A 19,580-nucleotide genomic window follows, 5' to 3' on the forward strand; every position below is an offset into this window, starting at 1 on the left:
GTTATTTGAATTAATTTGAATACCTTTTTGCACTATGTGAAAAATATCTACATCATGAGACTTGAGTTATTAAAATGAATGAATCACATCTATGAGAGGCACAGTCTTTGAAGAAGGCTTGTGTTTGTTGATGAGATATCTTTCATTTAGACTGAACTGCTAGGGAGGGGAAATATCATCTTTGTGAATATATTGTTATTATATGAATCAAGCAAAAGTGAGTTGGAAATGGATCCAAGGTTGTGGTATGACAACTGCTTATAATCCCTCTGTGTCAAGGAAATGTATAATTCAATGCTAATTCTAAAACAGATACTTGGAAATGTGCTTGCGTCATAACTACGCAGACCTACTCATAGAGAATGTTAGATAAGAGGAGCGCGATCCTTGAGAACAGAAGGAGCCAGTGGTCAAAGGCCTTGCATGGGAAAAACACATCAACCCCCTGCAAGACAAAGTTCCTCAAGTGCTTAATGTTTTTAGCGCTTTTAGGAGGCTGGATCATAGAAAATAGCCCAGCAGTGGAAGTCATCAGTATAAAGTCTGTGTCTGCCGGATTTAAACAAGCAGGTGCTGTCCCTGTTGCCACTCGATAAAGGAAAAACAAAAACCGAGCACACCTCCATTTTTCTCCCGCTCCATAAAGACTCTCAAAGAACCGCTTAACAATAGAAACAAGGCAGGGATAAGAGCCATACTGAAAACTGCTGAACAATAGAAGTAAGCATCCTCTGTCTCTCTTCATCTTTCTTGCCAAATCTCCTACAGCTGAGGCATTTACTTGACGAGAGGCAGATAAGGGAATTCTTGGCTGAGTATAGCGCCATGGGTAGATGGATGGATGGATGGATGGATGGATGGATGGATGTGTTCTTGGTGTGGGCATGTTGTGTTCCTGTGGGTCGAAGGAAGAGGAGGAGCACATTCATTTGCATTCCCGTGGGAACATTTCCTGCTTTCATCAGTATTCCCTGTTTGCCAGAGTTAGAGCGAGTGCCATATCTTTTGAAGAGTTGGAGGTGATTTCATGTTTTGCTCCAGCGTTTTCTCTTGGGAGTTTTCTATAGGTGCCAGCTTTTAAGTGTCGCTTTTTCTTCTTCTTCTTCTCTCCTAGTCTGCACCCTTTCATCTGAGGCCTCCAAACATTAACCAGTATCTGGAGATATGTGCTGGATGTAACTCGGTGATGTTCCATGTTGCACAGAGCTACTGAATATGAACTGCTGATAAAAACACTGATGATAGTTTTACACCTGTGTAGGTGTAGAAACTCGCTGCTACAACAGTGTTTTAATCTGGACCTTCACCTTTCATACAGAACCAGCTGAACACTTTCAATGTCAAAAGTCAATCTCTGTTGTCGCACTGTTTCAATTTGTGTCTCAGTCTTTCAGGATTTTTCTTTTATCGTTTCTCGTTCCTCCGTTCCCTCACCTCTTTGTATCAAACCTTCCTATTCCTCTTCTCCCTTCTCCCCTTCATTGGGCTGGAGTGTGTGTTTACAGTCTATAATATATTGTCTCCAGTGGTGAACCAGCCCGTTGGCCTTACTCGTCATTGATCTCTGTCGTCCCCACGCTGTCTCGGCAGAGGCCAGACACTTGGAGCCTACTGATTGATCTCCTCAGGATCTTTTCCTGTCTCACCACCCATGGTCACCCACCTTGTTCTCTTCCAGCTCTTTTATTTGCCTTGTCATCACTTCTCTGTAACTTCTGCCTCCTTTACTTCTGCCAGTCTTCACCTCCTCACCCTTACTAAAGAGGGAAGAGCAGCTTTTGTTTGCGCGTAGTTTACATGGTGACACTTTAGCTAAATTCAGCCGTTAAGCATTTATAAGCAGTGCTTCTCCTCGCCCTCCTCTTCTCCTCACCCAAATGTTTGGTTGATGAAGTGTAATAGCTGTAATCATATTTAATGATATTTGATTACACATATGAACAAATCCTTACGCTGTGTAATAAAACCTTCATTAACTTTTTATGCACATATACATATCAAGCATCAAGTGTTCAAAACTAAAGTTGAAGTTTAAATTCTTGACCTTGGTAATGGTAATTTGACAAAAGAGTTCAAGGCCACTCAAAGGCCACCTACTAGGTTTCCTCTTGAGCTTTCACCCACATCTTATGGTGTACATCAGTGGATGGAGTTTGCTCAGCTGTCATGGAGAGTAAATTGATAAATATTTCATTCGTAAATATAATAAAATAGGAAAATGTCCAGTTGATATTGTTATACGATGTTTTGAACTTGATACGAATACAACAGTTTTAGTATTTTACAGTGTTTCGATGTTTATTAATTGTGTATATGTTGCTTATTAATGCTAAATTGGGATGGTTAAAAGGTGTTTTACAATGCTGTTTGCATATAATTACATTTTTCACTCATTTCAATGTAGTCATTTTATTTTCTCATTCAGAAAAAAATAATATATTAGTATCGAGCCCAGCTAAAAGGTATTCAGTGTCCTGAGTGAGAAGAGATGTAACAGTAAACCAGGGATCTTAACAGGGAAATCTTTATATCTGTATAGAGTCTGTAGTAATGTAAAGAAGCGCAGTCATCCTTTCTCCTCCTCTTAGAGCTCATCATTCCTCCTCCTCCTCCTCCTCCTCACCCCTCTTATATCAGCTCCTCCATTAGTGTCTCGAAAACCTCACCCACTCTTCCTCACTCACCCTCCTCCTCCTCGTCTCAACACATTAAATAGGTTTGAGAAAAGTAGTATGTAGCATTTACATTAAAATTCAATTTTACACTGTTCTATTATAATACTCGCGTAATGATATAATTATAATGCCATAATATTTTAGTCAATGCAACCTGCTGCTCTTGACAATTACAGACCTCACCGCTATGATTACCATAGAAACCACAGTTTGGGTTTGACCTTTAAAAGTCTTTGTGAGTAGTAAATGACACAGGCCTCATTTACCAGCTTCTCCAATCATGCCGCACAGATATGATCTTACACATTATGTGCTGCTGTGACAACTTGCATGTCATAACAGCACTTCAAGGGAGAAAAAAAAATGGATTTAAGATTAAACACTGACCATGACTATGAAACAGCTGAGATAATGGAAAGAAGGTTATTATTCTTCATTTATCTGATCCTGGGGTAATGGCCTAAACAGGCAGACCAAGTAGTCTATTAATCCAGCTACAGGGGCAGACAGAGCAAGCTGCTGAGGTGCTTTGTTTGGCTCTGTTATTATTGTCAGGATATCAATTCCTTTAAGCGTCCTCCTGGATTTATTCTGTCATTAAACAACCCGCTGTCTTGATTTTTTCTCACTTGAACTAGTAAAGGGTTGCAGGTATATTGACACACGAGTCAATGCCGCTGGCTGGGAGGCATGCATGGATCCAGAGTGGCCATTTTCAGAGTCTTGTGAGATGGCAGCTGGCGGGAGAAAACCAATTTTTATTGGCTTTTTCAATTTGTGCCTGATCGGACAGTAGCAACACTATGTTAATTGCAACCTGCGAATCGATGATGTAGTTTGAGTGAGTGTCTCTTTGTCTCTGGAATGTGCTTGTCAATTGAAAATCCAAAATCACTTCTCCTGCCGCTGTATGTGAAGTAAAGGTTTGCTGAATTTAATTAACAGGGAATTGCACTTTGACGAACATTTCCCAAGGTCAATCTCAATGTTATTACGATCACATTAAAAATATACATTAAGGATGCGTCAGGTACCTGTATTTTATCAGTAACTGTTGTGGTTAGCGTCTTTTCTTAATCTTAAAATACTCTGCTCACTGACAACTCCACAAGATCAGAGCAATCAACCTGCAAGCAACCGCTTTAAAGATGAAAACTAACTAACCAGTTTGTCTTGATATTTCGACGTAGAGATGACAAAGACCAGTAACACTTTCAAAAACATCTCCAGCTGGTTAAATCCACACAGAACAGAATCTACAAATCTTCCCCAGATGGCTGAAAATATGGCAATTGTTAAAAAGTTCTCCCTTAAGTATTTAAATTCTCCGAAATATAGCCACAGCCTGTGGGGCTTGACATGTCTCCATTAACTCACATCTGTTTTTTTTTTGTTGTTTTTTTCTACTCTCAGCTGCACTTACCAGAATCTGGGAAGTTGCTTTGAGGAGTGCAGTTTTGGTTCTGTCTGTATTTGGAACGCCTCTTTACCTGTCCTGGCTTCAGGTGGCAGAAGCAGCATCTCTGCTGAGCGTGTAGGAATGTGGAGCTGCCAGTGTGTGTCAGTAGGAAGAGGCCAGGCTATGATGTATTGCAATATTGATCGTTTTTTTCACCTCACTCACCTCACGCTCGCAAGAGTGTGCATACAACCCAACAGTGGCCAGTGCTTGTAGCTTTTTGTATGCAGCAAGTCTCCCTCAGGGTCAAAAGGATTCAAAAGATTTTATGTTGGGGTTATTAATGCTACTACAAGTTCTCTTGGTTTACCGAAGAGATTTATGTGGAGGGTTATCTGTTATTTGCATAAAAAAGTGGTTAAATGGATAAAATGAAAGTTGTCAAACTGCTAGCAAAGACTACCAGTGTGCAAGCCAAGCATCTATGATAGGATAAGGGTCCCACATTGCACACATGCAGTGCGGTTAAAAGCACTAAAACAGCAGCCCATTGGAAGTCCTCCATCTTTTCCATCTCACAAGCTTCAATGTGGAGTCTCTGATTGTTGCACATAACAACCAAGTGTTCTCCGATTGGACCATTGTCCATGACTATTGTGTGTGAAAATGGACGGAAAAAAAAAGAAAATATTTCGTATTGTGCTTTTTCATGTAGAAAAACTAATGTTTCTGCAGTTAAGTTGTACCGAGTTTGTTTGAATTTGTAGTATACCTACTGCCATAAAAGAAGGACTGGATAATATACATGTTTAATGATCTTTTATTTCCAGCCTTGTACAGCTGTGTGTAGGCAGAACAAAAGAGAGAATCAGACAGACTATTGGATGTAGACGGGCTGGAGAGAGTCAAAAAAAAGAAGCGTTTATAAAACAGACACACAGAGTGAGATTAAAAGAGTTGACCTTGAGTAACCACTGTGTCACGGCCAATTATTGTCCTCCTCCAGCACGAGAAACTCTGTAACAATGCAATAAAAGTTCAAGATGCACTGATTTTTTAATTTATTTTCTAGGAATTTGTGTCAGTAAGTTAAGGACTTATAAAAGAAAGTAATAATATTAAACATATAGTATACCACTAGAATGCATCACAGTCTTTATGTGGAGTACTGCTGTAGTGAGCAGTGTCACACTGTACGTGGGTGTCCTGAGGAGTCTTTATATAGTATCACAGGTATATGATGGTACAGTACATGTCATCTGTGATCTAACAAGACACCTGCAGGTAGATGAAATTAAGACCCACGCGCCTGCTTCACAGGGACAGAGGCTGCAGAACAATGTGGGTGTGCTGTAAATGGGCGAGGTCTCAGTGTCCTGGAATGGAGCTATAAATTACCTTTCCACCGCCCTCCAGGTGTCCAGAGAGTGGATGGATGGTCAGGTGGATGGATGGATGGATGGATGGATGAATGGACAGAAAACTGAAGTAAGGACGGTTGAAGGGTTTGAGCGAGCAGATACACAAACAAAGCCTGAAGACAAAGGAGCAGCTTGGGAATGTGTGTGTGTGTGTGCGTGTGTGTGAGTGTATGGGCGAGGAGAGAGAAACAGTGACGGACTATGATGAAGATTCATTGTTCTTTACTTGCTACCATCCATCTCCACTAACATGCGCAGACACCGTTGAATACCCATGCCACCAAGTTGGTAGTGAGTTTGCTGTGTGGCTGCTAAAATAGAGCTGATGACACAGAGGTTAGAGGCAGAATGATGAAATGTGAAAGTGAGGCAGAGAAAGCAATCCAAGTGTCAAAATAGTGCACAGGTGATAAAAGGAGCCATTTATATCGGTGAACAGTATTTTTTTTGTTTTGGTTTTTGTTTTGTTTTTTGGAGATATGTAGAAAAGGCATGTTTCACACAACACAGGCTCTCCTATGAAACCTGACAGTTGAAGATGAAATACACGACAGCAGACATCCATTGTCTGGACCAACCAGACTGTCATTATTATAAATACCATTTATGCCATTAGAAAGGTTTCACAATATTCTTACTGTTAGTGTTGTGCCAGAAACTATTCTGACATTTTCATTCTTGTTAGGGTAGGAATTTTGTTTTTAGGGCTCAGCCCAAATAATTCTCCACTTTGAAGCTGTAACTGAGAGAAGACAAAAAAAAAAGTCTGTTGCTGCTGCTGCTGCTGCAAAAATGTATATAAAAGAGAAAACAGTAAGTTTTCTCTGCCAGGTTATAATTTCCTGAATAAAATTGCATAAATGTGACCTCAGTTCAGTCGTTTGCAGTGTGAGTGGCGATGTGAAAGACCTGTTGGGCCAAATGGAGGCAGCGCGTCGCTGCGAAGCGGCTCCGAGGCTGTATAGTGAGCTGACGGTGGGATGTTTAACACAAAGCAGCAGGGGCAGTTTTAATCACTTCTTGTCTGTCTTGTCTTGGTGACAAAGGGAATGAGGGATGCTTGCAGATGACTGTGCAACATGGAGCCACACAGAGGCGAGAGAGGGGAAGTGAGGAAAAAGTGCAAGTGAGTTTTTTGACAGCAGAGTCCAGACCAACAGGTGGCTGCGAGAACAGGTGCGCAGTTGATGAAGTGTGCTGTGGAGTGGAGAGCTGCAGAGACATTCATTTTGACACAGTTTATTAATCGGACGCCTCCTCCTCCCCAAAGCTGCTCATGTCTGTTTGAGTTGCGCTGACAAGACTGAGGAGCGAGAGAGGCTCCAGGAGCAAAAGCAGGTGTTTCAAAAATGCAAACGTCATTATGGTCAAACATGCCGGTCATTTAAAACACACACATACTGCATGTAGATGCGTGAAATCCATGCATGGATGCAGAGCTACAGGGCTTCCTCTGAGATGAAAGACTTGGCCTGAATAGGAAATGTTAAAGGAGGCAATAAGAAAAGGGCAGGGAAGGGATGAAAAGGTAAAAATGGAAAAAAAAGTCATCCCCTGGTGCCACAGGCTCTGGTGACACATCACTGTGTTTATTTAAGTGAGGTAGAACTGTGTCCGGTGTGGCCACAAGCTTTTCTCATCATCTCCTGTCTCCCACTGGCTAGACTTCCAAATTAAAAGTACCACAACAAAGCAAAGTCAAAAAAAAAAAAAAAAGTGAAAGCCTTTTTTAAACCTTTATGCATATTTTCATGATAGCTTTTGTGTTTTTTTTCTAGCTCCCTAAATTGGAACTTTTACTGTCATGCTTCAGGTATCAAGCTTTTTCCCCTTAGGTCTCTGTTTTTCTTTTGCTCCAGAATATTTTTTTATCAGTCATTAGCCTGGATGGAAAAGCTGAGGATAGGATTTGTTCTGATGGATCGTTTCTTACCCTGCTACCATTAATCCTAGTTAGTTTTTGAGTTGAACAAGGTCTTTAAGGAGACTTGAAATAGACTGCTTGGCAAACATTCCTAAGTGCACTTTAAGAGCTTACATAATAAGTGGTCTTTCATACATCTATTCAGGGTTGGGGTGATTTTGTATAAAGTTTTCATTTTTCTCTCTGTGGACTCTGAGAAAAAGTTAGATCACAATAAATTAACAGTGTTTTTAAGAGGAAGAAGGAAAAAGCTGGAATATTGCCCATGCTAGAAGGATGGATGGAGGGAAATACTAAAGCAGGACAGAGAGCTTGGGAGTGCTGGTCAGCAGAAATGTCAGTTGGCGAAACCGGGCAGGCAGTAAGGAACCTACATATCACACATACTGCATGCGAAATGTGCTTCAGCACACATTACACAGTCAATATGTCTTGTTAGCTGTAAGTTCTGGATGTAACGGCTCGTGTAGTGGCGTGCACTTAAACACATGGCTGCATTTATGATTACACAGCTTTTTTTTTAATACACACTTCATATTTCACAAATTATTCTTGTTTTTCAAAGCTTTATAAAACCATTTTGCAGTAAAAACTGCCCTTGATTTTGTTTTGTTTTTTATGTATCTTGGGGAGTGTTTTATGCCTTTAATTTGACTGCTGACTGTAGAAAAGTGACAAAAAAAATGTGACATTGGCAGTGAAATGCATCAACACTGAAACTGGGCACGTTGCACTTCATGGTCAGCACCATCAGGGCAGAACAAACAGCCCTTGATTTGCTTTACATTAAGAGTCGAGGGCTGGGTACTGGGGTTGATCTACTAAACAAAATACACATAAAGGGTAAGATAGAGCTTGGGAAGACATAAAGTGAACACCGACTCCAACTAATACTCTGAGAATGTCTTCTTTTCCTGCTCCAGAAAACATATTGTCGGCTTGTCGCTCACTGCAGGGGAGATAAATAGCCATGAGCTGTAATTGTCAATTGACAACAGCAGAAACTGCTGCACAGCGCCTGTCGCTTCCCCCCCCCTCGTGCTCCAGCCTGATAACAGAACCGCACCGCTCGCCTCTGGACCTTCCTCACCGCAGACATTTTGACTTTGTCAAATACTGGTGTAACTAATAGCTCCATTCTACTTAGATGCCGGTGTGCCAGTGACGGGCACTGGTAATTGTGTATGCTGGCATGGCCTGGTTTACTGGGACATCTAAATGACATGGAGTCATTGTTAGTGTTGCTGGTTACAGCTGTTTCTCTTGTAAAAAAAAGTCCCTGTTTAAACAGAGAGGTTACAGTGTTTTTTCCTCAGCTGCACACGTTTATATGTGACCTTTTTCTTCTTTACAAACAAAATTACTTTAATTTCTAATAAATATGAAATAAACATTTATTCAGTAAGTCTTTCTTCTTGTAATAAACTATATTTAGCATATTATCTTAGTGGGAGACTGGTGAGCCACTCTTTTTGGGCTTATTTTGTGATAATGGCTGACTTGCTGTGTGTTATCCCTTATCAATGCTCTTAACATATTCAGAGCAAGAAAGAGACACGAAGGCCTCCTGTATGAGTTTTGCTATCAGTGTATTTATTCAGCAGGGGTAAGATAAGAAGATTCAAGTATTGATTGCGGGCATAGCTAATCTCTGCACAATCTTCGTAATAGCAGTCGGGGTCCCCTTTCTGTGTTCTCTTAACTTATCATCACAGATAATGCAGACACGACCACCTTCTACCACCTTGCTTTTGGCAACAACCTTCTCCTGAGCCCAGTTTTTATCATTATGAAGTGTATAACTGTGTGTGCCTGTGTGTACTGAACACATGTATACGTGCGAGCACAGGCACCGACACAGCCACCAGTGCGCATTTACTTGGGAGTGCGGTTGTATACTTAAGTCAGTCATTATCGTTGTTGTTGGCAGTGTATACAAGTATTCTCAAATGCCTTGTTCAGTCTACACAGATCAGCGTGAAAGTGTGTGGATGTGGATGTGGGCTGTGGGATGGGAGTGGGTTAGTGCGCATGTGAATTGCTATTCATTATTGACTGTGGCTGAGGTCATGAAGGGGTCACTTCCAGGTGTAGGGCTCAACATTTCCTTGTATCTCCTGTTCTTAAACTTGACACGCGCCCCTCTTTCATTCATAATTCACTTCATTTTAATGTAACTAACTAATGAGATATATGATGTAGAGCTAAGTGTGTGTGCATGGATAAGAGTTACCTCTTGTTACATCCTTGGTTTTACATCAGACGAGCAATTCAGTGTGGAGTGGGAGGAGGGATTCGCTTAGTATCTTACATATATGCTTTGATGTCCAGAAGTACCAGATTTGCTGAGGTTCTGGGTGACGAGTGCGACAAAGACACAGCTGGATGCACACATTGAGAAAGCAATGTAGTCAGAAAAGTACCTTCAGTGTGATTTGAGTCATCACAGCACCTCAGGAAATTGGCTTTTTACCTTTTTGATTATTGTCTGCATCACCTAGTGGAAAAGAAAAAAAGGAATACCAGCAGTTTAGACTTGATGTGCAATTTTAACACCTGCAGAAAGAATGCAGAACAGTCCTTTAATTTTAAACACACACACACACACACACACACACACACAACAACAACTATACAAAATAATGTGTGGCACAAGTGACAAATTTGCTGAAGCTATTATTTTCTATGTGGTTTACACAGTTAATCCTTATAAACAGACACATTCAGATTAGCCTCTGCTTCTTTCCATCCAAATCTGCTGGTTAGCTCGCTAATTAGCATTGATTAGCAAACAAGAGGAAAGTGCGAAACAAGCAAAACACTTACCAGATGTTCCTAAAATTTGCCTGATGTGACACACAGGCCCTCGCGTATAATGTTGTTGCGCTTATGGCTGCATACTGCTCTAATTTAGTCGGCTACATTTACTGACAAGAGCAAATATTATATGGTTGCTTTATTGTTTCTCTCCATCTTTGTTGGTGTTGGAGGAAAACACTTTTGTGAAGAAGTTAAGCCTTTTTAAATCTTTGAAGGGCTCTGCTCTGCCAGGTGCTTTTTCATATGTGGCTGTACTCTGAGCACGTTGTGGCCAGTGCTGATAGGATTTTTTTTTGTTGTTGAACAGTTAGGGGGGAAAAAAACACATTTATTTGCCCATATACTTGTTTTCTATGTCTGTTTAGGGATGAGAAACAGAGTTAAGGAAAAAATGTCACACACAAGATAATTCACAGTCACTGTGAACATACTTGTCTCCTCAGAGCATGGTCAATCTGTCTGTCAGTCTGTGTGTCCGTGTCCATCTCTGTCTCAGACTCGCCTCGGTTTCTCTGCAGCGGGCTCGGTGTTGATTAGGTCACTGAGCGCCAAGCAGGTCGAGGATGATTGGCAGTTGACTGTTTGCCTGTTCTGTTTACCAGCTGCCCCATGTCGCACCCCATCTGTAGTTATCAGCCTGGACAGAAAACCCAGGCCTAATACAAATGATAAACCTCTGTTCTTCATTCCCCTTTTTCCTCCAAAACTTACTGTGATAGAACAGGTACAGAATAATACATTATGTTGCTCAGACAGTTGAAAAAAATGCAGCAGTCTTTCAGCAAAGGGAGAGCACGGCATGAGGCTGGAGTCCTGTTCAGATGCTGGATCTCTGTCTTAACTGTCTGCATCTGTTCTCAGCTCTCCTCCAACCATGTCACCTTTCTACTTCTCTGACCCCTATCTTGTTCAAGCTCTACAAACATTGGATGTATAATGATTAAAGGCACCTTTAGCTGTCTTTCAACTGAGTATTTTTCCTCAGGCTGCACTGAAGCACCTCTCAGACCGTTTTAATTACAGTGCAAAGATTACAAGCTATCAAACAGAGGGTTTAAGCTTTTCGTGCTCTCTCTCTCCACCTCTCAGCCTAACACCAAATCCTGTCCTTAGTGGGTGAGCCAAATACTTTTTTGTAGCATTGCTGCAGCCTTTTTTTTTGTTTGTTTACCTGTAGGTCTACTTTGCATGTTCTTCCTGTAAAATATATTTAGATAACAAATACGCTTTAATTTTTAATGAGTGGGCCATAAATGATTGCACATGAGTGCAAACAGAGACCAGGCTATTCAGACCACCATTGATCCCCAGAGAGACTGCACTCCTCCTCACAGCCTTTGTCCTTACATGCCTGCTGTACTGATGTGGACTGAAGCGTGACAGAAGCCCTGCTACCTTGTCCCAGACCTAAATCGATAAATTACACACTCTGTGATGCACGTATATCTCGATATATGCTACATGTAATTGTTGTTATGAACGGATGGGTACACACGTACAATCCCAGCAGGCCTATATGCACTTAGGACATCATCACATTAAAATCAGTGCTCTATAAGTACCCATGCTGGATAATAATTGGTCATTCTCTCCTTTTTCTTTCTCAACTGTCTGCAGTTTTTCTTCTCACCATCCGTTCATACCCCCCCCCCCCCTTCTCCTCCTTTGTGTCTTATTGTCTCCCTGCCGTACTCATCTCTGCACCATTAATCTTCCAACCAATGAATTGGAGCCACTGACTCTATCACTCCTATTATCGACTGCAGCCGTCCCTTATTTATGTTCCATTTTTCTCCCTCTCTTCCTCACTCAGCCCTTCTACTGTTGTTCCATTGACCGGCATGTAATTTCTTACATGAATAATGCAAGCAGCGAGACAAAAATAGTTGCTCTTGGCTGGGATTTGTTCTGCAATAGTTTAACTGAATGCACTTGGGCTGATTTCTATTCAGCAATGCCAGCCATTTTGTTAAAAGGGATAGGGATTTGGTTGTAAAAGTATTGGGGCTCCCAAAGCTGCATTCTTACTGAAATAGACTAGAACGGCTGATTGTGAGATCAGGGTGCAGATTTATTCAGCCACTTGCTCGGCGCTCACGAGTGCTGATCCAGGATCACTGAGGTGGTTCCCAGGACAATCGTATTCATTAGCCAGCAGCTGCAGCAGCCACATCAACATATGGCAGTCTACAGGCAAACATTACGTTTCAGTTTCCAGCAGTGTTTGCTGATGTGCCAGTGTTAGACATATATCAAAGGGGCCAGCGTTCGTCAGGCAGCTTTCCCAGCTTTCCAAAAACAATGGGTTCCATTGCAAAATTTCCTAAACGATCTCCTATTATAGAAAATGAACAGCTTTGCAGGCGCTAATTGCTCAATTTACCTACTGAGTAAGTACACAGAATTCAACTGAAGGCAGCCTTGTTTCCGGCTGTGTTAACTTGCTGTATTTTTAAATATCTTATTAAATACAACAATAAAAGCAGTCTACTGATCTTTTGTTACGGAGAACAATAACTACTCATGAGCGATCTTCATTTGTGTGCAGATCAAAGGCCAATGACTGACTCATTCTTCACACCTCTGTCTCTCCTCTGAAGCCTCTGACAACAAGATATACTTTCAAACACAAAATAATGCTAGAGTGATGAAAGTGACGGCACAGCACAAGTATACACACGCGTGAATTTTATCATGTATGTCATGTAGGAACACTGTTTCATACTGGTTTGCTGTGTTGCCATGGAGCGTGCTTAATGGGTAGTGTAGAACCAGATGCATTTGGGCCACATTTGAAGACATTTCTAATAATCACCATGAGCTTTGTTGTGCTCTTTTCCCCATGAAAGCATCCAAGGACTTGAATAAACATGCTTTTGAATCCCCACAAGGCTCTTGTGAGGGTAATGAAGTTATTTTCTGCCTCCCGGTGTTGAGATGCCATAATTGTTCCTCCAAGGTCGGACCTAGAGAAATAAAAAAGAAAAGAGCCACATAATCTCTGTCTTTATCCGACTCCCTTCCCTCGGCAATCTGCAGAACGTTTTGAAAATCATAGGTTTCCTGTTTGAACCCCGCAGTGCTTTTCTTTGTCACTAAAAGACCTTTCGACACCAACATGCGAAACGCGCCGTCATCTTCGTCTTTTCAGTAAAATGCTTCAGTGCTTGGATGACTCCTCAGTCAAGGTTCCTGAGTCAAACTATAGATACCAAAGCACCAGAATAGCAAGAATAAGCCCAGTGCACTCACCTCTGTCTTCTTTTTTGAATTAGACTTACATTTATTTATTTTTTCCTCATTTTCGGGAAGAAAACTGTGAAGTTAACCTTGGGTAAGATGAGGAAACACGTACTATGTGTTGTTACTATTGCAGGATTTTTCATAATGTGTAATAGTTGATATAATTCTCTGGAAGTATTAATGGAAAGCCTCGCTGTGGCCATGAGAACTCGCTTTGGCTTTTCTTTGCACTGAATTAAGCATGTATGCTTGTACGTGTTTCACAAAACAGTACAGTTTTAAAGTAGGATCTGATGAGGATGTTTTTTTTCCCCCCTACAACTGTTGCATAGAGAAAAAGTGTATCCTATGGTATCCAGTGTATCCTGAGAATTATGAACTGAGAATCCATCTTTTCAGTTGCAGTCGCTTCACATACAGAGCCACAGTGCGGGTGAGTGTGTAATACTTCACAGAGCTCTGTGGTACTGCTCTGAAACCAAGCAGAACCTGGTCTGTTTGGTCTGTTCACTAAAGAGAGGTGGGAAAAAGATTCTGGCAGTCTGCAGTCGTTTCAGACTTTCTCTGTGCCAGAGGGATTTCTGAGGAGTAGACTGGCACAGCGACTGTGCAGAACCTTTCAAAGGGCTTCTCTCAGTCACTCTTTTTTCTCTTTATTGCTCCATCGGTCACTTTTTCTCTCTTTTGTATTTGTCCCTGTTCGTCTCCCTTGTGTTATGCTGCTTTTTATGTCTTTATTCTCTCTTTCTCTTCTCTGTCTTTTCCCTTCATTTCACCCATCTCTCCTATTTTGCTATTTTTCTCAGGTTACGCCTCACAACCGGTGCCATCTTGTCACATAGGATGGAAATGTCTGGTCCATGGTATCACATTCCTAACCAGGACTGTCTGATACACAATATGATGTTTCTGAATATCTGTCTGCAATATCAAATCCAAACTGTGATTCAGAAACGTCACCATCACAGTTGAGGGAAACATCACAGCTTTCCTTTCTGGTGATGGATGGTTGTGATTAGTCATTACGACAGTAATTGTCATCCAGGTATCTTTGCCTCCAGCTACACAAATTAATAAGAGCAGTGAACATCCAGTGACCAGGAGCCCCTGTTGATTCAGTGCTCCCATAGGTTGAAAAATGGGGAATATATTATGTATTATATATTATTATTATGGTGGGACTAATTAACATACTGTATATCTCGGTGGTGGTTAACATGAATGAAAAATTGAGAATAATGTAATTATTCCGCTCTAGTTATTAACTTTCATATTACAGGTCGCTGGAAATGAAACTTTGATTTGTGGACTTCTGGGAGCCGTCTGAGCTGAGCTCATTCACAGGGGTTATCATGGTGGGTGGGTGAAGAGATTTGTGGAACGAGCTCTGCTCTCACACTCCCTCGCACTCTCTCTCACTCCCCCTCTCTCTCTCACTCTCTCTCTCTCTCTCTCTCTCTCTCTTGCTCTCGCTCTCGCTCTCTCTCTCTCACACACACCCTTTCCTGCAGACTGCTGCTTGTTTGTATTTAATAAGGGAGATTAATTAAGCTCATTGGTATTCTAGGACACTGGCTCCAGCTGTTTCCCTGGGCTAGGATCAGCAAGGTCATCATTTGAATTGTGCTTTATGGACGTGGGGAGTCTGGAAGGAAACAACTGGGGGGCAAGCACCTAGTACAACAAGGTGTTTTGACTGCTGGGATGGATGAATATAAGTGACAGGAGCTCACTGATCAGACAAGCTCACCTATCAATCAATCCTTTCAGGGTTAGCAGCTCTGCCATGAGTGTTCATACATGAAACAACTTGGTTTGGCTTGTAATTAATTGCTACTATCCCACACTCTTTCTGTCTCTGATGCATTGCTCCCATAGCAGTCAAATGCCCACATTCTTACAGGCCATTTGTCATTCTGTTTGAGTGAAAGTCAAAGCAAATAGCAGTGTAAACACATGATAGATAGACAGTCCACTGTTTCCTCTAGGATTTGTTTCAGCAACGGGGGGCAGGCCTACTGTGCATGCATAGATGCACGGACGTGTCCACTTACTGTATACTTCGCTTCAAATTGAAAGCCCTTTGCAATGTCGATCAATTGCAACTTATTGATATTTCATAAGATTCTGAAGCAGCGGCGGCAATAATCCTGCAGCTGCGGGCCACCTTGAAAAATGTTTGTAGTGGAAACGCTGCATTACTGCATACTCATCAGTCTGATTGATATTCCGTGGTTTGCCTTGATGCTATGTTTAATACATAAGGCCATTTGACAGGCCCCTTAGCATCAACTTTAATTATCAGTGAAACATGATAACGCAATCTTGAAAAACTTATAAAATCTGCTTATAAATTAGAGATTATAACTCTGGAATAATGACTTGTGCAAATGTTACAAGTATTCGTAATAGGCTGTAAGTAATGACAACATCTTGCTGAAGTGTAAAGTCAATACACAATGTGGAAGAAAAAGAGATACAGCTGATGAAGGATGTAGTGCAACCTCAGGTTCAATGAGTTTAAGTGTACCTTTTAGTATTGCATCGATAAGCAGACTTTGAGTTGGATCGAGCTGAGGCAGCGCTTTAGGAAAGTGTAGGAAAGTGGTGTCCGTGTGAATTACAGTCCAAACTCGAGCAGTGATTTAGAGTTTGGACTTTTACGGTTGACAACAAATTATTTCTAAAACACTGCCTCTTTAAATTACAATCAGTAACCACAGATCACAAAGTCCTTTAGCTACATGGATTATTTTTCATCTTCATTCAAACAGTCATTGCACCTGTTCTAATAGAGAAAGCTGATTAGTCGTAAAGTAACTGCTTGTCACAGGCAGTAACAAAAAGCTCTTGGCTCTTGGTTTTGTGCACTGTGAGCACAGCAATGACATTTCAAGGTCTAAATATTACTAGGAGTGATAGAAACAGTGGCAACAAAGAGGTTTGAAAGAAACCAAGAAAATCAACAGCTTGAACATAATGAAGCACTCAGTGGTGCAAAATGTTAATGAGGAAACAGAGATGTAAGGATTGGAATGTGAAAACAGGATGGATTGCAGAAGATGTTTTGCCCCATTTTAGATCATTATGTACAAACGTAACTTCTAGATGTTCTAGAAATAGATCAAAAAATGAAGTAATGTGTAAACTCTTGATACTTAAATGTGAGTCTGTTAAATAGTTTCACTGCACTGACAAAGTTCTGGATCTGAAGTTTAGAAGAAAATATTGGCTTTTACTAAAGAACCAGCAATATAAAACAGCACATATAGTTTTATATATAATGTGGTACTAATGAAAGGTAATCGCTATAAAATACATATCAGACAAAACATTTAAGATGCCGCATCACGTAAGCAATTGTGTCAAGAAATGTTTTGCTGCAGGTGTTGAAATGTATGGAAGCACATTGCATTACCAAAAGACAGCTATATTTATGTATATACTGTATACATGATTTACTGATTCCCAAATCTTATACAGGGCTCTCTATTGAAGCTGCTGTAGCATCCCTACCCTTTCTGCTTCCTCTGCAGGTTGCTTTGCTACCCGCTTCCACCCCAGCTCCTCATTTTCATGCTGCCTCTGACTGTTGTGTCTGTTGTCATTGATGCCGCTCTGTACCCTAGGAGGGTCTTTGCTGCTGCTCACCCTGCCTTAGGCTTTCCAGGTGTGTACATGGAGCGTTCAGGGAATTCCCCGACCAGAGCCATACTGACAAATTTAACTTACTGCAAAAGATAAAACCTTTCCTTTGACTAAAGTGGTCCTGACTGAATTATGAGTGAAGATCTCATAATTAGTCTATGAGATTTGGATCTCATAATTATGAGAAAACAATCTCATAATTATGAGATAATGTGCAATAGACCAATGAGACAGGAAGCGGAACTTCAGAACTCGCTTAAGAATCAGCAGGTTTTTAAAATTTCTTCAGTGTCAGAGTCATTCACTGATAGTACATCCAGTGGTGCATAGCAAAAAGGGCATCTTGTCACATTTCTTCAGCTAATCCAGCTCACTTCATTTTTCCAAAATGTAAACAAATACAGGCTAAAATGCAGAGCTCATGGTACAGCCCTCAGTATAAGTCACTGTATCCATGGCAATATTATACTTTATGTTTCTTGTTAAAGTTTACATAGCACAAGACTTTTAACGTTTAACTTGACATTTTTGAAAACGCTTTGTTGAAAAAAAAACAAAAGAAAAAACACTCACATTGATATTCAACTAATATTAGGCACAGATGAGCCTATAGGACAGACAGTTGAATCAGTCATAATGCCTCTGTCCTCTCAAAATGACCATGATTGATAATCACAAGATCTGGATTTTGTAATTATGAGATAGTCATAATTACGAGATAAGGTCTCTAGAATTTTTTTCCTCTGTAGAAATCTAGTTTCCCGGTGCTTTAACAATTCATGATTCGTCTAAGCTTTATATTTTACTGACTGCTGAGCCCCGTCTCATATTTTTATTCTTCTGCTGTCTTTGTTTCATGGGAGATAACAGCTGATGCAATATGAATGTTGTGTCCTTCACTGAGTGGATCTTCTTGTGAGTGTTTTTGTGTCAGATAAAGCTAGTCTGTTTTTGAGTCTTTGGGTACGCACGAACAACAGGCACTTTATGCTTTTCTCGTGGCAGACATGAGGGGAGTCTGTTGTCATATTTCTTCATCATTACCTTTCCTTGCCCCTCTTCATCGCTCTCGCTTGGAAGTTAAAAAAAAGTCATCAAAGGCTCGGTGTCCGACAGCTCTTTCTCTTCGCCTCTTTCACTCTACAAAATGTCTTTTTCTTCCCCTGATTCTTTCGCAAACACTGGCACCTTCTCGACAAAAGCCCCTCATTTCAGGGGTGCTGAAAAGCTCTCCAGCTTGTCTCGGCGGAGGTACGTCTCTCCTTGACATCCCTGCTAAATGGAGGATGCTTTGCTATTCATTTAACAGCTCTGTGACTGGGTTCCTCCTCTGGGAGCCTAGCAGTCTTTTATCTCCTCACAGCTGGTTGAGAACCTGCGCTCTCCTCTGCTCTGTCCTGCCCGTCACACCACAGCATTAACATGCCTCTTAGCAGACCACAGAGAAAGAGCCCTGTGGTGCTCTGGCCGGAGCATGGGGCTAAATCCCAGATCAGGGGGAGAGTTCAGGCTCCCCAGAGAGGAGGTATTGGCCGGCGGGGTGGACGGTTAGAGTATGTTGGAGATTAGGGCTTTTGGCGAGTCAAACGCTGGATTAGGAGCGAATGGTGAAGAAGAGATTCCACAGGGTCTTAATAGGAGCCTTCTGGGGAAATAACCCTGTTTCCTTCGCCTGCTCTTTCGTCATATGCATGCCATGTGTGTGTGTTTGTGTTATTCTCAGCTGTGTGTAGCAGTACATGCTGCTTAGCGCCTCCGTGAACTAGAAAGGGTTGTGGTTTTAGCTAATGATGCTACTTTATCTCATATATCAATTATGTATCTTATGGAGAAGAGTCAGGTTACCTCAGTGATGGATGTTTGGATTCATGCCTGCATAACTTTAGCCTTTAGCCACTGAGATTTAAGACCCCCATTCATTTGTCTTTCCCTTTCATCAGTGTTTCTTCCCTGCAGTTAAAGAGGAATAAGTGTGACCTTATTTCTGTGTTTTTCTTTTTAAGGATGATGAGCCAATCACAGGAGGGGCCAATGGCAGAGACAATACCCACGTCCGGAAGTTCCTCAGCCAGCGCCACAAGAAATTTCCATGGAAACCAGAGGTAATTTATTGTCTTTCTACTTTCTCAGGCTTGCACTTATCCCTCAGTTATCTTCCTTTTAACCTCCCTCTTCCATCTTTCAGACTGATATGCATTATTATGTTGAGGTCCCTCAGTTGCTTTGTTATTTGTGTGACTCATCAGCTAAACCACAATCACACACACACACACACACACACACACACACACACACACACTTTCAGCGATTAACCTTTGTGGAAATGTTTTTATTAATGGCTCTCCATGTCTGCTTCAGTAATGAAGTGTTTGCTTTTTGCATCCGAAAGTCTGAGACCACTTTCCCTTTCACTTGAATAGCAATGCTATGTAATTCAACAGCAGATGTCA

The 19,580-nt window shown here is 41.3% G+C and overlaps 1 protein-coding gene across 1 annotated transcript in view; it reads left to right on the forward strand.

Annotated features, from left to right (window-relative positions):
• Positions 1-19,580, forward strand: part of b4galnt4a (beta-1,4-N-acetyl-galactosaminyl transferase 4a) — a 127,388-nt gene that overhangs the window by 52,746 nt on the left and 55,062 nt on the right. The window contains exon 3 of the mRNA XM_023415498.2: positions 19,134-19,232. Coding sequence (XP_023271266.1) covers positions 19,134-19,232 — 99 coding nt within the window. The remainder of the gene's footprint in view (positions 1-19,133; positions 19,233-19,580) is intronic.

Source organism: Seriola lalandi, unplaced genomic scaffold, assembly GCF_002814215.2.
Source record: "Seriola lalandi dorsalis isolate HSWRI2012SDOR001 ecotype SW California unplaced genomic scaffold, Sedor1 jcf7180002054553, whole genome shotgun sequence".
Classification (NCBI taxonomy): domain Eukaryota; kingdom Metazoa; phylum Chordata; class Actinopteri; order Carangiformes; family Carangidae; genus Seriola; species Seriola lalandi.